The sequence below is a fragment of the Periplaneta americana genome, chromosome 1 (genome assembly GCF_040183065.1).
Source record: "Periplaneta americana isolate PAMFEO1 chromosome 1, P.americana_PAMFEO1_priV1, whole genome shotgun sequence".
Lineage (NCBI taxonomy): Eukaryota > Metazoa > Arthropoda > Insecta > Blattodea > Blattidae > Periplaneta > Periplaneta americana.
The window spans coordinates 47181511-47207215 of NC_091117.1; the positions used below are offsets into that span (position 1 = coordinate 47181511).

Here is a 25705-nt window from a genome sequence, read left to right on the forward strand (position 1 = left end):
ATGTTCTTGTGCAGGCCTATATGCATTTATGAAGAAGCATGTGGAATTGACTGATTGATTGATTTCACAGGGAATGGATCTGGGATGGGTCCTTGGACTTAGGCCATTTAGACCCATTGTACATCCTATATTCTATGATAATCTAAGTCAGATGGATGACTCGAGTGCCATCCATGAATTCGACGCTGATAGTCGGGCCATCCTTCCTGTGCCCCCATCATCTACTGATGAGCCCAAACGCAGAGCCCCAACCCCTTGGAATCTAGATCAGCATTGGAAACCTGTACCACCTCCAGACATCATCACAACCTAATTTTACTGTTACAGATGATAGATGAAATGAAGGAGAAGTGGAACATGTTGGTGGAATGAAAGAGGGAAACAGGAGTACCCCATGAAAACCCCTCTGCAACTTCTATTTTGTCCACCACAAATTTCACCCAGACCTGATCAGGGATCGAACCTGGGCTGTCTGGATGAATGGTCAACGTGATAGCACTGTAACCACAGACACGGCGAAATTCGTGGAGAGTGCGGAAAACTCACTGCAGGAAACCTTATTTTTAATGCCAATTTTCTTGTTGGAAATGCTGTCTTTCTACACATTCGTAGAAAAAATATTTTCCTCCTACTGATTTGTTTATAGTGACGCGAAAATTTTAGATTAATAGTAGAAAGTGAAATAATAATGAAATACCAGTAGGGAAATGAAATTTAATTAATAGTGAAATTTTAAAGCAGATAAAAACGTTATGCAATATGAATATCGTAATTAGTACACTGAATAGGTTATCAAACTTGACCTTTGGCGTCCTTTGACAATTTTCTCATCTTGTACTGTAATATCTAATGTTACGATACTTGCCTAAATCGTAATTTACTATACTGATTTAAGTATATCTTAAAAGTGTATACAAATTGTACACATGATTTATGCACGAAGAAATATGATTCTTAAGTATGTTAGAAATTGTTCACTCATTTCTTCCATTATTCTTGTCAGAATGAGCATCATGAACAATAAAAAATAAAGTAAATATTAGATATAAAATGACGAGAAATAACACCGAGTTAAAACGTATGAAACAGTAAGACAGTACTAGACAAAAGTGATTATTTTAATTTACGGACATGTGAATATATTTTAGGCAACAATTTAGAAAAAAAATGTAGCTGAACACTGAATAAGTAATGGGCTTGAACTCTTTTATATTTTACATTTATTTTTTGTGTAATGGCAGGGCCCTTAACTTGCTGTTATTCGTCTCAACTCTACAAGTGTGGCTCATAGATGTCGCTAGTGGCAAGAAAGGTAGACCACTTAGTTCGTCAGAGACTATCCAGAGTGTACAACAGACAGTGGGTCTATATTATATTCGTAATGAATTAATGATTATGATGATGATGATGATGATGATGATGATGATGATGATGATGATAGTGGTGGTGTTGGAGAATTGTTGGGATGTCACAGGGGAACCGGAGTACCTGGAGTAAACCCCTGTGTTGCCTGGACTACGGGCTTGCCCAACACAAGTTATAAATTTAGAGTGAATGAACCAGGGTTTGAATCTGGACCCAGCATGCTAGCTAGCACTCAGCCACTATATTGGTATTAGAGATGAACAACAATCGAGAAAGCAAGATTAACAGCGCCCGCAAAGCCGAAAATCCGCACAACAATGTTCTATACATCGCATCATTGACATAAAGACTGCTTATGAGTTTTCCGAGACATCGAGATTGATCACTCCCGAAGTTCCGAACATTAAGCAGCCTTGAATCGCAACATTTGTTTATACCTGACTGAACTTTTATCTACTTTGGCAACTGTTATATATGTATTAACAATCAAGTAGCCTATTTGAAACATCATCTCTACCTTTCAGTGTATAATAATCCATTCCCCAATCTTTATTTAATTACTAGGCCCTTATTAAAAGGCTAGGAATTTTCTTTTCGTATGTTTGAGATCAAATGTGCAATCTCAAGTAAAAAAGATATTAACATTATGTTTTATGTTTCCTAGAAATGCAAATTTATTTGAGAATTTTTTTTTCTATTTATATAACCATATAATATATATTATATAATAGAACCAGAACAATTGATAACTAAGATACTGTTCTGGTTTGTCTTTTTTGTCTCATTTAAACATTTATAATGTTATTTATTTCAATGATGTATGTTATTCAAAGTTACGAAATCTTTCCACGCCGACCAAATGCTATTTCGAGAATGATGAGCGAGACTCGAAGCGCACGAGAATGACGAGACGAGCTGAGACTCGAAAGACAAATGCAGCGAACACAGCAAGCGAGAGCGGCAGTTAGTTTTGTTCGTCTCTAATAGGTATTTATTTTACATAATATGAACTATTCAGTTGCTGTCGAAGCATACATTACTATTAAACATAAAAATGTATTTTTATGTCATAATTTACAAATACAGAATATTCTGATATGTGATTAATGAACAGATGTATCACTTTCCATTTAATTTACATTAATAAATATCTTTATCATCAAGCACAAGCAGTAAAAATTCAAGTTTTAAATCATAACTGCCATAAGTCTAGTAGATAGAGCACAAGACTTATAATCTTGTGGATCCGGGTTCGATTCCAAGTATACCCCAGATTTATAAGTTGTGTAGGGCAAGCCTGTTCAGGTAACACAGAGGTTTTATCAGGGAGCTCCGGTTCCCCTGTGTCATCCCAACAAATTACATAATCGCCACCTCATCTCATCTCATTAGGGTGTAGTGTAGACCAGCCTCCTATGGCGCATCCTGGACAACGACTCTGTAGGTAAATTGGTGTACAAAACTGGCCTCATATTGGTGAATAATGAACAGTCAAGTACCTGGCATTAGAATAAAATAAATGTTTTAAATCATAACCGGTGTTGCATGAAAATACTATGCAAAAATGAATTTTAAATAGGATATTTTCAATAAGAACCACTACTATTCTTGTCATTGAATGTTACAACAGACTATATACAGTAGCGTGCAAATTAATCCGAACACGACATATTTTTACATTTTCTATCATTGTTGGCCTCACAGCTGCTCATACCACTTTAATTGACATCTGTAGTACGTGTAATTCCATTGTTGAAGGTCTGTCGTTATTATTTTTTTTATAATATGTGACATTTTGCCTGTCGTTTTGTACTTATAAGCATTTCAGTTGTGTTGAAGACTTAATACTGCAATCCTGTGTACATTCTGTCATCTTCACAAATGGATACAACTCCACGAAAACGGTCTAAAATTATAACATTAGCAGAGCATTCTTCTATGACACAGAGGCAAATTGCTGCAGAATGTCACATCGGTTTGGCTACTGTTAATTCGATCATAAAACGATACAGGGAGACTGGATCCATCACACCCCAGAAAAAAGGAAACTGTGGCCGGAAAAGGAAGACTTCATCTGCAGATGATCGTTTAATTGTCAGGAAAAGTAAATTAAATCCTAGACTAACTGCTGTCGACTTAATGGCTACCACTGGGGTGAATATTCAAGTCACAACAGTGCGGCGTAGGCTTTTGGAAGCTGGATGAAGGGCTCGTAAGCCTATTAAGAAGCAACTGCTAACCCCTGTTATGTGCAAAAAACGCTTAATGTGGACAAAATTACATCAACACTGGACAGTGAATGATTGGAAGAATGTACTTTTTTTCCGATGAGTCTCATTTCGAGGTCCACGGCCATCGTGTTTCATACGTACGGAAAGGATCCGAAAAAGTAACAGCAGCTCATCTCCAACAAGCACCCAAATACCCCCCTAAAGTAATGTTTTGGGGTTGTTTTACACATGAAGGGCCTGGAGCATTAATACTTATCAAGGGAATGATGAATTCTGACAAATATATTTACTTATTGGAAACCAGAATCGTACCCCAGCTGCAAAAATCATTTCCGGATGGCAGAGGTGTGTTCCAACAAGACCTGGCACCATGCCATACGTCTCGAAAAACTACAGAATTCTTCAACAAGAAGAATATTCAGGTACTCCCCTGGCCAGGCAACTCACCCGACATCAACCCCATTGAGAACTTGTGGTCAATTTGCAAAAGAAGAATGCAAAAAATGGATTGTTATACAAAGGAGAAGATGATTTCTGCCCTCATTGGTGTATGGTTTCGCGATGAAGAAACGAAGAATATTTGTGGGAAATTAGTGTAATCCATGCCAAATCGTCTCAGAGCTGTTATTAGGAACAAGGGAGGCCACATAGATTACTGAGGTATGTCTTAGATCCTTTTTTTTTTTATCCCGTTTGAATGTTTTTGCATAAGTAATTACGTTGTTCGGATTAATTTGCATGCTACTGTACAGGGTGGAAGGTGACTGACACCAAAATTTAAGAGGTGATCATACGTGTTAAATGTAACAAAACTTTTATTACACTTTTCCTTTGATAAGCACCGTTAAGTAGGAAAAAAATAGTCTTAACCCAATGTTTCCAGCATTCTATTGTGGTAATGGCCCGAGAGAAATGTCTGATCGCTATACAAGCAGATAAGTAAAAATAATCTGAACGGTCAATGTCTTGAATCTCTTTTTGCATATCAAACTGTTAGCCATGAATTTAAATTGAATACCTATTATTTGTCTTTCTTGTGTTAAATTTTATATTACCTTGTTAACATTTATCAGCCTGCTATCGGCCATCTACAGAACTGGTTGTTGCTGGTCTTGGCACCTTTTGTTTGTGTTTCCTGTGGGGTTGTGTGAAACACAAACACAAACAAAAGGTGCCAAGACCAGCAACAACCAGTTCTGTAGATGGCTGATAGCAGGCTGATAAATGTTAACAAGGTAATTTAAAATTTAACACAAGAAAGACAAATAATACGTTTCCGAAGTGATAAAGTGTTAGAAGTTGTGTAATCAAGATGTATATGTTAAATTGAATAATTGCGAAAATCATTAAAATAAATTTTGCGTTGCACGTCATTGACTGACTACAGCAGCAGAGGAGGAAGGGAAGGTAAGGAGTTCAGACCCTGCTTGGTAGAGTTATTGATGTTGCAAAATGTTTCATAGAAACATAATGATTTCCTCTAAAATGGTGAATGTTACAGAAAAATCTTATTTCAATTTTTTAAATCTCTCCTCTTGATCTATTATCAGTTTCATTTTCGTGCAGAGGTTACCATCCAACCTGTATAATAATTATGAAGAAACAGGATTAAGTGTTATGATAAAAATTTATGTTAGCATTAAAGAAATGGCGAATATTGGGAAGAAAATTTCATAAGGAAATTCTGCTAAGTGGCGATGTTCCTACCCATTCCATTATATGAAAATGAAAATAAAATATTAAATAAAATACGAGAAAAGGAAAGTGAATTGGCAGAAATGAAATTCTTCATATAAGTGGGATTTAATACTGAAGATGAAAGAAATAGAAGATTTTAAAAATGAAACTGAAAATGCAAAATTTAATTTAACTAAACATCAAAGACAAATGAGAAAAAACACATATGTATCCCTTACATATGCACATAAGGATCTTTATATAATTCTTACCAAAAGGGAAAAAATCAATTGGTTATCATTCTGCACAATACTGGAGAAAAAGAAACTTCAATTAAATTTTATTTAGTTTCTTTATCATGATATGAATGACATTTCTGTTTATACAGTGGAACTTCGACTATCGTCACCTTCAACTACAATTGTTGTGATTATACGAAATATGAAAAGCCTGAAATCCCATAACGGCAACGGCCTCCTGCAGGAGAGTGTAGGGTGAGCTGAAGGTCTACTACACTTGGGGAGCCAGTCCAAAAGAGCTTACACTATACACTTACAAACTAAACATATGAACAAATTATACCAACTAAACACGAAAAACAATACAGACTAAACACATAAATTATGCAAACTAAACATCCACAAAAAATATGCAAACTGAACACATAAATTATAATCTGAACACAACTGTCCACACTAAACACACGATAAAAACAAAAAAGAAAAAAATTGCACAAACTGAACACATACATAGTCTTAACTCACACACAAACTAAATACACAAAAACCTATACCAATTGCACACATAAATTGTACAGCCTAAACACACAAACTATCTAAACTAAACGCACAAAAACGATACAATTGAACACAAAAATTATACTAACTAAATACATGAACTATACCACTATACACGGAGTCAAGCTATTCAAACTAAAACACACAAAACCATATAACTGAACACAAAAATTATACTAACTAAATAATGAACTATACCACTATACACGGAGTCAAGCTATTCAAACTAAAACATACAAAATCATATAATTGAACACAAAAATTATACTAACTAAATACATGAACTATACCAACTATACACGGAGTCAAACTATCCAAACTTAATTATCATTAAATTATATTTCAGCGAAATCCTACTAAGCCTCATTTTTTCCGGATCATAATAATACCTCAAGCCACTGGCACAATTAGAAGGCTAACAAGTGGGACTTCTGACCCAAAGGTGCACTCGGGTGTGGATTCAAATCCCACTTGAGTCAATTACCTGATTGGTTTTTTACGAGTTTTTCCCAAACTGTAAGGAAAATGTCATGTAATCTCACGGTGAATCCTCGGATTCATCTCGCCAGATATCCCATCTAGCTATCGAAAACTGCACAGTTCATACAGCATCGTTAAATAAATTATTAAAAATGTACCAGTACATTTCTCCTGGATGACTGACATTTGCACAATCTCAAGCATCCAGTCATACATCTGGCAGCATGTTGGCTGTTGATTTTAAAATAAAAGTTGATAAACAAACACGGCATCTCATGGAAATACGCGATTTGATGTTCATTTAATTCTACATTTTTAATGACGATTTTAACTTAAACTTCTATTATTATGATGTACCAGAGTACATATGATATTTCCGTGCATGAATTCTGCGTTACCATATGATGAAGGATGGATAGAACAGAGAAAAATTCTGTCCGGCATCGGGACTCGAACCCGGGTTTTCAGCTCTATGTGCTGACACTTTATCCACTAAGCCACACCGGATTCCAGTTCCAATGCCGGATCGAATCCCCTCAGTTTAAGTTCTATTTCCCTCAGTTTTCCCTTTAGTGGCCTACCCTCATGTACTGTGATACAGAATATGTGACAGTGGCACAATGTCCAACGCACTATGATAAAGAACTTAAACTGAGATGATTCGATCCAGCATTGGACGTGGAATCTGGTGTGGCTTAGTGGATAAAGTGTCAGCACATAGAGCTGAAAACCCGGGTTAAAGTCCTGGTGCCGGACAGAATTTTTCTCTGTTCTATCCATCCTTCATCATATTAAATTTTATAATAAATGTAATGGATTTAATAATTTTTTATTCAACTAAAGCAAAGTGATGATGTTAAGAGATCATATTTTTTGTAAAATATAATTTTATTCAAAGTTATAATCTAAACTGGAAATATTAAAGATTTTTTATTAATTTGTCCTACAGAATAATATCTGTAATATTGACAATTAATATTTGAGAAGAAAAATTCGCTCCGGCGCCAGGGATCGAACCTGGGTCCTCGGTTCTACGTACCAAGCGCTCTGACCACGGGTTCGATCCCTGGCGCCAGAGCGAATTTTTCTCCTCAAATATTAATTGTCAATATTACAGATATTATTCTGTAGGACAAATTAATAAAAAATCTTTAATATTGTCATAGCTAACAGTGCATATTTCTTTACAGATTACTGTGCACTTAACTGCGGAATCCCGGCCAAACAGTCACTCAGTTGAGTGTGCCCCTTGTTCACTTGGACATAAAACGTCAACATATATGCCTAACTTGGAGTCAGGCCACAAAGGGAAACACCGGAGGAGAGTTCGGTCTGGTGCTGTGGATTGAATTCGGCGTAGCTCAGTGGTCAGAACGCTTGGTACGTAGAACCAAGGACCCGGGTTCGATCCCAGTGCCGGAGCGAATTTTTCTCCTCAAATATTAAACTGGAAATGTCAGTTATGTGAATAATTTTATTTTTGGACAAATTGTCGTTATAACATGGGTTTAAGTGATTCCATTACTGCCATTTCAATAACCTCGCAGTTTTGTAAAACGAATTAATGACAATAAAATCGAAGCTCCATTGCAGTTTACTTTCTTGAACTATAATTTAAAAAACACACATAAATTAAATTATGGACGCACTCAGTTAAAGAGATTAAATTTTGCACACGAAAGAAATTCTACATGATCCCAAAAAGTAAGATGTCTGAGTTGATTAATGAATTGTATGGTTCATGTTAGTGTGTTTACAAATTCTGCAAAAATGCACATGAAATAGCTATTCGTATAAATTGTAATCATTTCTAATATAACATAATTTTTTATTTATAGAAATCAGTATTTAAAAGTGATGTGAATATTAAAAGACATTAACGGCTTCAAATGATATACCAGTATCATTGTGAAATCAGACTGTTTAAAGAACTATTTGCTGGGTCACTGGCTAAGAAGAAACAGCCTACTCAAGGATAGCACTGCAAAGAATGGTGAACGGGAATAAAGTTCGGAGCAAAAAAAGATGTTTTTTACTTGGTTATTAAACAACACTGTATGAACTACTCGGTTATTTAGCGTCGATGGGATTGATGATAGCAAGATGGTATTGGTGAAATGAAGCTGAGGATTCGCCATAGATTACCTGACATTCGTCTTACAGTTGGGGAAAACCTAAGATAAAACCCAACCAGATAATCAACACAAGCAAAAATCGAATCCACATCTGAGCGCAACTTTGGATCAGCAGACATGCACCTCAGCTGACTAAGCTACGCTGGCAGCTAAGATATCAGTTGATAGGTAACATTAAGATATAATGAATCATACGTGGAGATCAAGAGGAAGGAGAGGGAAGATTGGAGTATGCTGGATATGCATTGAAAAATCTGCCCTTGGGCAGAAACTATGAATGAATGCTTCTGGTGGACAATGGCCATGCGTCTCAAGTTAGAGTTTAGAACTAGTAACCATTAATCCTTTAAGAGAGAGTGATGAATACCTATAAGCACTTAGGCCAGGTGCACACAGAATCAGATGCGGCGTGACGCAACGCGACATTTTGTCTGATGGTACTTGTCTCCCATTGATTTCTTATGATATGATGCACACAGAATCAGACGCGGTGCGAAGGTCGCAAGCAGACAAGAGGAGACACGAAGAGACAACATCGAATAACTGCTTGAAGTTCATCGCGAGGAGACAGTCTGATACCTGCAGCATACTGCGCATGTGTTAGTAGTGGCTATGATTGCACGCCTTCACTATCTACAAATACTATTGTTATGTAATGCAAATTATTCATAATGGAGCTTGATGTGGATAAATTAGTTGTTTTAGTACAGGAAAGATACGTTCTGTACAATCTTTCAACAATATCACGACAATAATGTGGTTTCTAAAAATATGTGACAAACTGCAAAAGAGATGAAAGCACCACGTGAATAATAATTTATTAATAATAATAATAATAATAATAATAATAATAATAATAATAATAATAATAAATAATAACAATAATAATAATAATAATTTATAGTAGGCCTGCTTCTCTGCTCTATACCATCACTCATTATTAATTTCATTTTTTTTTTCTTTATTGTCAGTCGTGAAGTAGTCATAAAAATGACGTTTGTGCATTACTTTAGTAGTATTTAATTTTAAAGGTACGGTCACGCGTCGCTACTTTTGCAGCGCTACTTTTATACTGCAGCTGCAAAAGTTGCGTGTCGTGTTCACACGTAAGCCAAAAGTAGCGCGCTGCACGCTACTTTTCGTGCTGCGCAACCCGAGTGCTGCAAAAGTTGCAACTGGAGGTTGCGAGTCTGTTCACACGCAAGGCGCTACTTTTGCAGCCGCAGTCATGCTGCAGGTTCCCATCTCCGTGTTGACTTCTCAATATACATTTTGTGGTTATGTTCGCATTATTAAGAAACTCATGCGAAAGCTTCCTTATCTATTATTTGCTTTTCTGTCGAATCTAGTATTCAGAAATTGACATTATTTTTACTATAAAGCTTTTAAAAACGCCTATATACTTAAATGATAACCAACAATATATTCTCGTAATCAATGTTGGCAACCCTCCTGTTTCGAACTACGCTACGGAAAATTTAAAAAATGAATTATATCGTTACCAATTATGCTCAGACTGTGTTGTGTATTTAATAACTGTTACAAATAATTTATTTTCATCACATTTAACATTAAAATATATCCAAACAATAAAAGTATCATTGACACATTTGGGTGGTAACACTGGTTGCAACCGCAGCAAAAGTTTCAACAAAACCGATATCAAAAATGCTGCGGGTGCAACCCTGAGAACCCTGTTCACACGTCGCTACTTTTAAGTTGCGCGCAGCATGGAAAAGTAGCGGGCAGCAGGTTCGGCAGCCGCTACTTTTCGGGTTGCACCGTTGTTCACACGTCGCAGTACGAAAGTTGCGCAGTTTTTTGTACTGCAGCGCTGCAAAAGTAGCGACGTGTGATCGTACCTTAAGACACTTTCAATCAGAGAGATTTTTAGGCATCCTTGGGAAATAATAAACCAAATAGAATAGAATTTCTCATATACAGTTTTCTTTCATTGACGCTATTTTTCAGCCTACGCCAGTTTTCCAAACCCTCACAGCCAGCAAATCAGTTGTCGCGAGCAGACCATGTTAAGCTGTCACGAGGCATTGTAAAGCAAAACGTCGCGTCACGCCATGCTGCATCACGTCACATTTTATTGTGTGCACCCGGCCATATGGTCTTTTGTGATCTTTTTTTTTGTATCAGATATGGTCGAGATCTTTACTAGCCATACTACAAGCTGTTAAAACGAGAAAGGAAAGTTTTTTCGTGTTATAGTTTCTAGATTCAAAAGATTTTGCTGAATATATAATCACGATTTAATTATCAATTTCTCCGAAAGATAAGAAACACATACAAGATGTTAACTAATATGTGGAAAATCTTTGCAGAATGGATAGAGGATCTAAAAACAAGCAAAAATATTCATGCAAGTACATAGTCAATTTCGCTTTGTTTTTTAATTACAGGTTACTTTTTATTTCATGTGGTTTAGTTCTTGCGTTAGTAGATCATGTTTATTAAATCAGTAGGCCTTGTAAAAAAAAAAAAAAAAAAAAAAAAAGGATCTACTCATTATAGTCTCCTGGCCTCAGTCATTGGGTATTAACTTATGGGAACAGTTAAAAGCAATTGTGTATTCAAGACCTATTAAGAATATATAAATTCTTCACCAGTATATTGAAGAAGGATGTCAGCAGATACAACAGAAACCTGAAATATGGGAGAGAGTAAGACAGTCCATCATGCAGTGCTTGGAGATCTGTATTAGAACTCATAGTGGCCATTTTTAGCACTATCTGTAGAATTAAGTATAGACTTTGTAAAAGAAGATGTAAAAATAAAGATTTAATAGGAAAATATATATGAACTAAAAAGTATCCGTTATTAAAAAAAAAAAAAAACAAAGAGAAATTGACTATACATTTACATTAACTGTTTTGTTGTTTTTAGATCCTCTATCCATTCTCCACAAGTTTTCCACATATTAGTTAACACTCTGTATAATGGTAAGACCTCATATTGCCTACACCAATTATTCATTTGCCACTTTATCTTAGGTGAAAAACAAAATAAAAGTAAACATGTTAAAGCCGATTTGTGTTATTTTTTTTCTTTCCAAATGAAGGTCCTTGAATGTTCATTATATTTCATGTGCGTCATTGCCGAATAAATTGAACCAAAAGTACTAGATATGAAGAAAATTTTTCTAATACAGGTATTTTAGGAAAAATTCCTATACATCGATATTAAGAATGCTTAAAACGCTTTGAGGAATATCTCAAAATATATTTTTACAGCACTGCGATATTTCATTCTGATAATTGGTATAATGATATATAATAACAAATATTTCTTCACTGTTTTCATATCAAACAACCTGATAAAATCAGTCCAATTCTATAAATAAAATTTAAGTTGAAAATAAAGAATGTATGTAGAAAAAAGAAGAAGTTAGATTTTTGACTAAATTTCTTACTTTCTGATTGACTTCGATTCCTTTATTTTGTTGGAAGACATATTAAAAGATTTCGAGATCAATTTTGAAATTATTTAGAGACATAAGAATTTGTTGTTTAATCAGTGATTATCACTGTGACCATTTTTTTAAGTATTTTGAGATGGAAGATCTTGTTGAGTGATTGGTTATTATAAAATTAATTTTGAATTAGTTTAGAATCGGAACATGTTACTAACTTTTTAATTATGTGATTAGTGGTGGGGGTAGTGGTGATGGTGATGCAGAGGTCTGCATCAGTTGGGTTAAATCGGGTGTGATTTCGTGTGCTAGCAAAGAAATGACTCAAGCTGCACGAGAGTACAGACACACTTTGACATCACATATTGTTCATGTTGCAGTAGGGTCTGGATCAGTATGGACCTGCAAGGTCTACCGGATCTAGGTGTAGAACTCCACCAAGGTTCCACTCGCTTAGAACTGAGCTTTTCTTTAGTAACAATATTGTGACCATGTCTAGCCACGCTGAGATTCCGCCTTCTGAACTTCAAGAAAGACTTAAAACAAGAGAATTAAATTCCGTACCAAACCCTAGTTCAAGGGTAAAAAGCAAAATTTTGGATCAGTTTTGTTTCAGTAGACAAAGGCAAAACTGCCATCCTAGGATTCACTTAATATGTTAAATGTAAGCATGTACTGCGTTACAATCTCAAGTTGAGAAATACAAATTTGTGAATCCCTTTTTTTGAAATTTCTGCTCATATAGGATAAAGAAAGATTGGAAAACAGTCTCAAAAAATACCAGGAAATGAGGTCAAGTTGGTCACAAAATACAGAGAATTATTCGTATTCTGCATTGCTATAGTTGAATTATATCACATTTAAAATTTTTCTTTTGAGAATTGTTAACAAAACATTTAAAGCATTACAGTGAGGGGGAAAGATTATTAAATTAATACAGTCATAATGCTGTAATGTGAAATAATTTCTCAGCACTGCTTGCAGAACGCAGTACTGTTTGAGTTGGATTTGAAGTCAGAATTCGGACGGGTTCAGGCAGGCACATACCCAATCGGGTATGGACACAGCTTAGTAGGGTCCTGAACCACCTGGGCTGTTGCTTTATCCGACTAAATCCGGCTGATGCAGACCTCTATGGTAGTGGTGGTGGTGGTGGTGGTGGTGGTAAGATTCGTTTTGAAATTATTTAGAGATGGAAAAAGTCATTGAATGATTGATGATAGCTATGGTGATGACGATGATGATGATGATGATGATGGTGATTGTTTAGTAGTAACATTAATTTCGAAATTATTTATAGATTGAATAAGTTGTTGATTGGTCAATGATCAAAAAGACAGTGATAATGATGGTTGATGATGATGATGATGATGATGATGATGATGACTGCAATATCTATCTTTAAATTACTGAGAGGTAGAAGTTGTTGTTGACTGACTGAGATGATTATAATTATGATGGCGAGATTAGTTTCAAAATTACATACAGTTAGAATAGATTGAAAAGACTAAATCTGGAACAAGAAGAAGAAGAAGAAGAAAGATGAGAGTAAAAAGTGGTAGATTATGATGATGATGATGATGATGATGACGACGACGGATAAAAAGATACTTAAGTTGTGTATTCAAATATTTAACATTTCCTACAAGATGATAAATATGGAAAACATTTAGCATAATTTTCAAAGTATGTTCCTGATCTTCAATTCATCGGAAACAAAAAAAATCTATGTGTGCCCCTCTATAGGCAATTGTCGTTGTTATGTGTATGTGTATGTATGTGTGTATATGGGACGGGTATTGTTTGTTTCTTACCTATAAGAAGGCATGCTGCCGAACGTTAGAATCTTGTTCACAGTTTCCATTGCAGCTTCCTCTGGATTATGGTTAGGCCCTTTGCCAGCGTACTTCTTCACCATGGGCTTTTTCACATACGGTGGGTCATATTTCGGCATTGTGCTCTTCCTTCTGGGAGGAAAATTAGAACAGAAAAGAAAAAAAGAAAGAAAGAAAAGAAATGTAGAGCAAAATAATATTTCCTAATATTAAAAGTCCATCAAATATGGACACAAAAACTTGTTTTGTAACTTTAAAAAAAATTATTTTGTATTATTCTTCTTTCAAAGAATTTATCTTCTTTACAGTTACTGCCTCGTTAAGAGACTTGTACTGAGGTGCAGAACTCCAAAAGACACGTGCAGAACTTCAAAGAAGAACACACAGTGCGTCATCAAACGTGTATAAAGCAACTTAATGCTCTAAATCCTATAGCATAGCGGTCTGAGCAAGTCTCAACACTTTTTAACCTGATTCAAACTCAAATAGAGCTATTAAAATTAATAAAAGAATGAGCAGAGCTTGAGTATTAATTTATGTTTTGGATTACCTTATCAAAAACTGTACAAATATGAATTATATTTTGGCAAATTAGAAATCTCACTGGAAGAGAAACATTACTACCAGTACGGAGTTATTAAAAAAACCATCTATTGACTGATTAAATTATTATTATTATTATTATTATTATTATTATATTATTATTTATTTCATTTAACGACGCGGTATCAACTACTGAATTATTTAGCATTAATGAAATAATGATAATGAAATGGAATTTGGTGAGTTGAGGTCCAGGAATCGCTATGAATTACCTGACATTCATTTTTTTTTTCATTTTCGTTTCATTTATTGTATTCCATAGGTCTTACATTAGCATTGAAGCTTTAACATGTGAAACAAGTCAAGATTTTACAAGATTACAATTTTTGGGGGAAAACATAGGAGAAACCAAACAGAGCAATCAGCCCAAGAGGGAACCGGACTCACATCCGAGCACAGCTCCAGATTAGCAGCCAGATATGCTGCCACCTGAGCTGCGCTGGTGCCCTTCAATTATTATTATTATTATTATTATTATTATTATATTATTATTATTATTATGTTGTTATTGTTACTGTTATTTTTACTGTAACTGTAATTATTATTATTATTATTATTATTATTATTATTGCTGTTCCACCTGGAAGGACACATAGAAGGCCACAACCTACATGGGCTGATGGAGTAAGTTACAGCATGAAGAAGAGGGACAGGGAAATTTTCTGGACCAAGATACCTGGGAGGAAAAAAGAACTGTATCTTAGATTGAGGAAACCTGTGTGTATCAGAGAAATATTCTACAGATACATTATTATTATTATTATTATTATTATTATTATTATTATTATTACCATCATCTTTTAGGATATTTACTTGAGTAATTAATATGATAATGATGATCATGATCATGATCATCATCGTCATCATCATCATTGTTGTCATCATCATTATCATGTCTCTTGGAATTTATACAGCTAGTATTTAGATTTCAGGGGCCACTGGACATAGCCAGTAATTTATATCTTATTATGACGAATACAATGTAAAAAATGCTACAAATTTCCAACATACCTTTTTTTCTATGTTTAATGTATTATAATTTCATTTTGGTGAAAATCCATTTTTATTTTTTTTTAAGTCTTTGCTCTAGAATAGGTTATTAGGAAAATTCAGGATAACAGAGTGGATTTGGAATTGAACAGGTTACATCAGTTGCTTGTTTATGCAGATGGCGTGAATATGTTAGGAAAAAATCCACAAATGATTAGGGAGAACACGGGAATTTTACTTGAAGCAAGTAAAAAGAGATAGGTTTGGAAGTAACTCCCCATTATGTCTCGTGACCATAACATAGTGAGAAATGGAAATATAAAATTTGAAATTTATCCTTTGAAGAGGTGGAAAAATTCAAATATCTTGGAGCAACAATAACAAAAATAAGTTACACGCGGGGGGAAATTAAACACAGAATAAATATGGAAAATGCCTGCTATTATTCGGTTCAGAAGCTTTTGTCATCCAGTCTGCTCTCAAAAAACTGAAAGTTAGAATTTATAAAACAGCTATATTACCAGCTGTTCTGTATAGTTGTGAAACTTGGACTCTCACTCTGACAGGTGAACAGAGGTTAAGGGTGTTCGAGAATAAGATGCTTAGGAAAATATTTGGGGCTAAGAGGAATGAAGTTACAGGAGAATGGAGAAAGTTACAAAATGCAGAACTGCATACATTGTATTCTTTACGTAACATAATTAGGAACATTAAGTCCAGACGTTTGAGATGGGCAGGGCATGTAGCACATATGGGTGAGTCCAGAAATTCATTTAGAGTGTTAGTTGGGAGACCCGAGGGAAAAGACCTTTGGGGAGGTTGAGACATAGATGGGAGGATATTAAAATGTATTTGAGGGAGGTGGATATGATGGTAGGGACTGGATTAATCTTGCTCAGGATAGGAACCGATGGCAGGCTTATATGAGGGCGACAATGAACCGGGTTTTCTAAAAATCATTTGTAAGTAGTTCTTTAATTTTTAAAAATAAATAAAAACCTGATTGCTGTTATGATTATAGGGATGAATGTACCTTTCTATTTCTGTTTTGTTGACGTTATGATGAGATCAGTGGGTAATATCGACGATAACAGCAGTTATTTTTACTATACAATAGCAGATATTTTATCAATTACCCTGACCTGTGTGCCCTCTTCAGAAATAATATGTAGGTCACTGTCATCTTAGATGTTGTCTGCAATACACCACATGGGAGTGGATCTGCATTGCCACAGAATAATGATTGATGATGATGATGGTGGTGGTGGTGGTGGTGGCAGTAATTAGAGCTCAGATTTCTATGACATTACTTTTCCTGATTTTCCTTTTTTTATTGGAGAGTATTTTACTGTTTGTTATTCACCCACATGAGGCCAGTTGTGTACACCAATTTACCGACAGAGTCGTTGCTCAGGGTGCGCCATAGGAGACTGGTCTGCGCTATACCCACGATGAGACGAGAAATGATGCAGATTTGTTGGAACGCCACAGGGGAACCGGAGCTCTCAGAGAAAACCCCTGTATTATCTGGACCATGAGCTTGCCTAACACTAGTAGGTACCAAATTGGGGCTACACGGGGATCGAACCCTGGTCCACAAGATTATGAGTCCAGCACTCTAGCCAGTGGATCCCTGTAGTTCCATTTTTCCTCATATATGCTTCCAGTTTTTACAGTAAAGATGATACATATTCTTATAATTTTTAGTTTTAGGTTGTACTTAAATAATATTTTGATTAAATATTTTATGCATCTTTCATATCAGATAATGTTTAAATAATTCAGAAGACTACAAGCAATATCTATAAACTTTTCTCAAAATTTAGTTTCCCCAGACATCTATCTACAACATACTGCAAATGAGGTGATTGAAGACTAATGTGAATGGTTGACAATGGATATGGGTTTTTCTTAGGTCACAGATAACTAGGCCTTAAGATGATGATGATTATGATGATAATGGAGAAACGAGAGTACCGGTATCCCTTGCATACATACACCAAACAGTAACTTTATTTATCACAGATTCTATTTGGACTTCTGCATCTAAGTTCAACATGGAAAGTCCACTTTAGTCATTTGGCTAATGGTGTGTCAGCATTGGATCAAATCTTTTCTTTCTTTTCCTCTTTCTTAATCTCTTTTACCTCCTCCTTTTAATACCGATTACAATCTAATGCAGTGTAGGTGATGGTATATCTTTGCACCTACATTGAAGACAAGCTCATAATGAATGCCTTCCTGTAGTGTGGTCAGTTCGGCACAGAACCACCCCTAAGACAATACAGCACAGCATATGAGAAGTGACAAAGCCCAATCCTGTGAACGGAAGATAAATTTCTTCCATTGCCAGTGTCGGGAATTGAACCAATGACTGCTTGGATGAAAAGCACATATGCTATCCAAAGAGCCAAGGTGGCAGACTGGATAATATCTTGTGATTGAAAATATCATTTGGTATTAATTTACGATATAACATCAAAATTAAATTAGAATGCGTATTTTCAATCATACATTTTAATGCATATACAATGCGACCAGTGTTGTTTGATAGGTAGAATAATTGGGCATGGATTGATCCCAGAAGGAAGTATAATTTCCAGGAATGATCAGGGACCCACCTAGTTCCCTACAAAATAGATGTGAATTAGTACCTATATGATGACCATTCACATTTTGGTATTGGTACTGTCAAATTTTCATGGTGTAATGGGGATAACCTTTACTTAGATTGTTGTTATTATTATTATTATTATTATTATTATTATTATTATTATTATTTTGATTTAAAAAAACGAAACTTAACCTAAAACAAAATATGAATGTAAATTACTACATTTATTAGTTAACGAATTTAAAAAATGCAATTATTTTGGTTCTTTAGAAATTATAATGATACCAAAATTATTAATTTTCAGAGAAGATATAAGGTATGGTAAGGAATTAATTCCACTTCACTCTAAGTACCGGTAACTATCCAGTGATATCAGAAATAATTTATTACTGGTATTAAATCAATGACCATAGCAGATACTAACATGCAGAACATGGACATACTACTATTAAAATATAAATACGTTGTATTGTGATGTTAAAATAATTACAAAAATGCTACAACAAGACTACAGAAAAAAATTTGGTTTAATAAGAATTATCAGTATCAACCGTGTAAAAAATTCTAAAACAAGGACTCAGACCATCATTTTCAATTAAATAAAATATGTAATTTAAGGTATCTCATATAAATTTGTAAATTACTGAGGAAATTCAGATTATATTTAGGTACATTCCTAGTAATAAAGACAGCACTGTATTTCCCATAAAATGAATAAATGTTTGTAGTGACCATGATTTTGAAAAGAAAACTTCATAACTTGTTGTATTATTATTAGATTAGTATTAAAATTGTTTATACAGAGTGAATAAAAAATAAGGGTACACACTTTGAGTGCGAGTTTTTTTTACACCAAAACAAGAAAAATAAAAGTCATATAAAGATATATCCGAAAATTCCAGATTTATGAGTTATTCAATGATGACATTCAACATGTTTCGACGTATAATCAAACAACTTAGGCTTAAAAATTATGGTTTATTTAACGACGCTAACAACTGCCGAGATTATATCAGCATCGCCGGTGTGCCAAAATTTTGTCCCATGGAGTTCTTTTACATGCCAGTAAATCTACTGACATGAGCCTGTCACATTTAAGCACATTTAAATGCCACCGACCTCACCTGGGATCGAAACTGCAACCTCGTGCACTACTCAGATCGATAACAACTTAAGTTTGTATGGTACAAATGATTAACTTTTGCAGACAATAGATTGATGTCATCAGTACAAATCTACCTACTGACATACACTGTAACCCAGATGATCATGCGTTGCCAAGGAATAGTACATTATGCAACGAGCCTATAATGGTAGTAATTAAGACGCGAGTATGTTTGTTTATGAAACGAGTGCAAGCGAGTTTCATAATTTTCATACGAGCATCTTAATTACCATTATAGGCAAGTTTCATACGACTTTTTATGCTCGACCATATTTCTAACTTGAAATTATTCATAAGTATTCATGTTATGGTTATGTAAGTGAGGAGCAGAACTGACCTTCTAAATTGTGAGATGTGCGCAGACGCGAAAGTATTGATTTTTTCCGAGGAACGAATGTCATTGACCTTGATATAATCTAGAGAATAACATGAACATTAGTCTTGATATAACCTGGAAATTGATTTAGAATTGAAAAACGAAATGACAAGTTGAATTTATTTGAATATTATTTACAATTAACGCTAATTATTATAGTAACAGAACATAACCTTCTGCGACAGTATTGGATTTCCAGCCTCTGTGACTTTTCGCTAGTTGTCTTTCGATTGCATATCCGAGAATAATCGATACTTGCGCTTTTATAATGGTACAATGGTGATTTTTCATTGGCTGAACAACTGAACTATAATGAATAGGTGTACTTTAATGAGGTACATTAAAGGGCTACTACCAGGTGTATAATTACTACATTTCGGCATGGTCGAGCACAAACTTGTTTACAGTCGTGGTTAGTCTGCTTTGTATGTCTGACTTGTATTGCAATTTAGTTACATTTGATAGCCCAACCATGCAGGATATCTATTTAGCGGGTGGACAGGTAGGGGAGGGACCAACTTCATAGCCTGCACATTCACTCGCCTTTTGGACTTTTATTTTTAGAGACACATACAAGCCCTAGTTTTATGCAACGGACATTCAGAATGCAGAGATCAACGTATTGTAGACACCTGTGAAACAGTTCAAAACTGTTCTGGGCTTTTTGGAAGGGTGTGACAGTCAATGATCTGACATGTCCATGTGTGCATAGAAGCAAGTGGAGGACATCTTGAACTTTTGCAATAAATTATAAGCTGGAAACAACTTGTACAAGTACAATGTTTAAGCATAATTGTAAATGTAATTCATATGGCTATGTGTCTTTGTACTGGAATAACTCATAAACCAGGCATTTCCAGACATATGTTTGTATGACTTTTTTTTTTCTTGTTTTGATGTGAGGAACTAGCACTCGAAGTTTGTTCCCTATTTTTTATTCATTCTTCATATAAAATTTAAATTTTTAATTTTTGTTTGTAAAATGTTTTAGGAGTGAAGAAATTTTATTTTTGGCAACTACTATTAGAAGTAACATTTTATTTAATTTGAATTTGAATTAAATATATACCTCCTACAGAACACTGAATTAAAATAGGCTTTTACTATAGTATGTTTTATTTAAAAAGTTTAGAGACCATAGAAAAACAGCAATTGAGTCTGTAATTTAATAAAGAACATTGTTACAGTGTTATGGCCGGTTTTTCCAAGTATTTTTAGAAAATGTAACGACTGTTAAACTCTAAACAGTTTGTTAATTAATAAAATTGTATGTTTTCAACACCAGTTTGGTTTAACAGATTGTTAACAGTTTGTTAATTTTAAATGTAGGATTTCGGGCAGTTAACTCATTTAACAATTAGTTAAATATGGCCGATGTCTCCACAGCTGTTCGAACAGAAGTTGCGAAATTAATATTTTGTGTCTCTCTGTAGGGGATGTTTGGCATATGACTGCTAATATAACATTTAAAAAATACTTTGGACTGTTTAAATGCATCAGTGTTATTTTATTTCTTTCGTATTTCGTATCCATAATAGCAATGAGGAAATATAACCTTACTTTGTAATTATTATTCAGCATGTCACCTACAACTTTCATTTGTCAACTGTTTGTTTATGGAGCGTGGTCTACTATAACAGGTTGTCATTTTATGCAAGTTTCATGACTCACTCTATAATATAGAATTTAAAGATTAATTTTAGCCAATCAAAAATTGTCTTACATGTGTAAAATCATTACCAACTGCTGTTGAGTAGTTAAAATAGTGCTAACAGACGTTATCATTAAGTGTTGGTTATTTTAAACAAAATTATGTTGAACAAATTGAAAATACATTAACAAAGCGTAAAAAATAAACAGACTGTTAATTTAACATTTGTTAAGCAAAATTCAACATTACGTGGACAAACTGGCCATTAGTGTTGTAATTTATTAGAAAGTTATGACATTAGTAAATAATTAAGTGGAAGAAAAGAAATATGCAGAAAGGTATGATCATAATGACAAGAATTTCTCTGGGGAGAGGGGGGAGGGACCCTATCCAGCATAAATGAACAAAAGTATTGTAGGATTTTTGTGTAATCTTTCTGTAAATTTATGTTAGGTGAAATTTCAGCAAGATAATTTCTAATAAATGAATTTTTGTACTTCTTCAATAATCCAACGTCCTATCAAATATCTTTTCTAAAAAATGTAAAAGAAAAACTACTTCAAGCTTCAGCTCATTCTTAAATAAGACTCAGACTAAAATTCGTTGGACAAGCACAGCATCAATAAATACTGCTTAGTTACTTTCTTCTTTTATAGTACACTAGGAATTTGAGCATAAACTAATTCTTTATTATTATCAATTCCAAATCTACAGAATAGTAAGTATGTAAAGTATGTAAGTAAGAACTACTACAATATATATAATATATATTATTGTTATTATTATCATTGTGTTTAAAAAAAGTTTTACTCACAATAGCAGGAGGAATTTTGCATGCTCCAAATATTACACAAAATACAAAGTGAACAATTAAGAACAAGAAACAGAGACAGACAAAGAAAGAATATCAAGTAAATTTAGATGTGATTTACAGTCCATGGAAGAAAAATTTAACTTGACATATGACTCTTTTTTATATGAATCTATCATATTCTTTTGTTAAATTTAAAGATATTAAAAAACAGAGTCAAAGAAAGATCAGAAGAAACAGTAATAGTATCATTTCTTCTGAATTATGCCAATTTCAATTATGTTTAATTAAATGCTTTTATTTTATATCAGCAAAACAAACTTATTTTATATCAGCAAAACAAGCACTCTTCAGTTTTAGTTACACACTAGCAATAAGTGACTTAAGGTTAGTCAGTGCAATTCTGTGCAGAATGTGGTGTATTATAAGCATTTTCTATTAATATTGTTGAGATGGAAGTTGTGATGTGATCCGATGAATGTAGATGTTTAAAAAGGAGAGAAAAAGGGGGAAGCACACCCATTCCTTGCAGACACAGCCCAACAGACACACGCCAAAACATAGCCACATCTAGTCAACAGGGTACCACAATTGCATTAGTGATAAACACACAAATTAATCTGCAGCAAAGGGGAACTTACACCCATTCCTGCACGATGACCCTGTCCTTCAAGGGCATTGTATTTTGTATTCAATTAAATTAACAGTTATCACTCGTGTAGAGAAACTTAAGTACAATTGGAATCATGTGCCTTAAGTAAAAATGTTGAATGGGGATACTGAAGTGCCTAACTTCACAGTGTTACTTGTATGAGTGGCTGTTAAACCAACAGGGTCTTATAACTTGGCGATTTCTACCATGTTGATAGATAGGAATTTTATTTTATTATTCGTAAATACTGTAACTCTTACATGAAGGTAGGAAAGTTTGAGAGCCTTTATAAAAATGTTGCATACAGACATCAGATTATTAAACTGAAAATATTTTATGTGAGACATTTCTTTAGCAGAGAAATTTATAAATAAATTGCCATATACTAATGAAACTCAAAATATGTCATTGATTAACTAACGGACTTACTCGTGTTAATTATGTAAGTTTGTGCGGCTTACAGCTGTTTCAGTGCATCATCACACCATCTTCAGAGCCTACTAGATCTCGGCGTCATCTCGAACTTCTCTGCCTGTTATGTGAGTGCGTTTGATTGTTGAAAGGTGTTGAAAAGTGGAGTCAAATAGTGTGTGTGTGTGTACTGAAATTGACTCCACTTTTCAACACCTTTCAACAATCAAACGCACCCACATAACAGGCAGAGAAGTTCGAGATGACGTCGAGATCTAGTAGGCTCTGAGGATGGTGTGATGAAGCACCAAAACAGCTGTAAGCCGCACAAACTTACATAATTAACACGAGTGAGTCCACTAATTAATCAATTACTTATATTCAAGTGTTAAAAGTAGTGTACGCAAGATTCAAAATGGAAACTCAAAAATTAATTTGAAGTATTTGTTTGTTTAATATATATAGACTGTAAAATTTTTGGGGTGCGATGTAGAGATCATAATAAGACTAAAATGTTTTGATATACGTTTGCTAAGAATTTCTTATTTCTGAATTACAATGCAAAGGTAAATAATAAATACCAGTCACAGAAATTTTCCCAGTTGGTACAAGAGCTACTGTATAGTTTATGCATATATTTCAGACATCAAGTAAGAAAATTATTTCAATACTGACTGTCCAATGAAATGGGTAGGTCGTAGTGACCAGTGGGTTGGTCATACAGATCAGTGAACTTTAACCTTCTAGACATTTGTCTATGGGATTGCCTGAAATACCTAGTGTATTGCATGAACTTTCTGGACAGAGCAGAACTACAACGAAAAGTTTAACATGACTATAAAAATATTTCAAATGAGTTGAAAAAAGCTCAGTAACATTACAAAGTTATTGGGGTGATGATGTCTACGTGATCAGGGATGTCAATTTAGACCTTTATTACGAACAATGTATTATCCATTCTTGTATAAATTTCTAGTTTGTATTGTTTGTTGCTATTTCTTTCCGCTATAGCTCTGAAATAAATAACTTCAAGAAAAATATCGCAACACAATTCAGTCTTATTATTTCGACCTCTAAACCCCTAAAACTTTTACGCATATGAAATACCTTTATATTTAACTTTCACCTTCAGAAGATTAAGTCACTTCTAAGACTTAATTAGGGACATTTTGAATACCTAATATGAACAAATGAATTTAAATATGGAGGTAAATCCTTCCCGTATTTAATTACAATATAAAAACAATGTAAACCCGTTAACCTCAAGTTTTCCTACTCTTCTTTAATTTCATATCAGATATCCAGTCTCATTTACGTAATTTTGTATCTCAAAATGTTTTAGAAATATACAACATTAACATTTACATTTTAAAATTGTTTAAGTATAAAATTCAATTTTGGCAAAGAACACATTTTTGATATTACACATACACTATAACAATAATAATTTCCTATCAAATGTAACATTCACAAAAACATGTTCAATGAGCACAGGAATTCAATACAATGTTTTTTTTAAACTTACCTTTTCTTTTTTCTTTTTCAAACTCATTAACACTTTACAATATTCCTATCACAACCATACCCTGTAACATATTGATCATGTCAAATGTACAATAAGTATTTTAAAATAATGTTGCAAAGTCAACTATGGAAAAAAGTTCTTAAATGTATTCTTTGTAATTAATTATATTTTCACTTTTAACATATGCAGTAAAATTCTGTTAAAAAAATCGAGAGTAATTTAAGGCCAATAGTTACAGACATGCTTGGTACTTTTTCTATATAATAGCTGGCATCTCAGTACATAGTCCCCAATTCGAAAAAAAAAAAAAGGACAATTACTTTAGCAGTACATAAAAAACTTAAAAATATAAAACAGGTTTCAATTATTTGAAAAATCCTAACCTTAGTCCATACTATGATACACTGTACTTAAGTTTCCAGTCCACATACAACTATTGTTGTTACAAAACACACATCAATGAAGCAGTGTGATATCTGTCAGGCAATCACTGAAGTGAGTGGGAAAATCTCCATGCATGAAAAATTATCAAAGTGTTATTAAGAAATAAAGACAACTAAAAACTATTGTACCATACCATATATTGTCTGTAGCACTCGACATACATTTCAGTACATACTGGAGGCGAATTTTTATGTTGCCACAAACAAAATACAGTACACGCATAGTCATGTGATTATTCTAGGTTAGTCTGGCCAAGGGGGAATGCAGGTATTTCTATATATGATAAAAAAACACAATAGAATTAAAAAAAGTTTCTAGCCCATCATCACTACACAGAAAAAACATTGATGTCGGTGTTTTTAAACATATATTGATTTGTAGATCTCATTTTTGTTAAGAAATAATATTACTGATTATCATATCAATCAATAATAAAACAACATAAAATGAGATCTGAGTTTTTTATGTTGTAAATTATTTACAGGTAGGCTACAGTGTCAGTGACCCATATATACACACACT

The 25705-nt window shown here is 34.0% G+C and overlaps 1 protein-coding gene across 1 annotated transcript in view; it reads right to left on the reverse strand.

The window, feature by feature from the left end:
- The window catches only part of mmd (disintegrin and metalloproteinase domain-containing protein mind-meld), a 1174763-nt gene that overhangs the window by 76562 nt on the left and 1072496 nt on the right, over positions 1–25705 (reverse strand). Inside the window, exon 20 of the mRNA XM_069819516.1 lies at positions 13921–14073. Coding sequence (XP_069675617.1) covers positions 13921–14073 — 153 coding nt within the window. The remainder of the gene's footprint in view (positions 1–13920; positions 14074–25705) is intronic.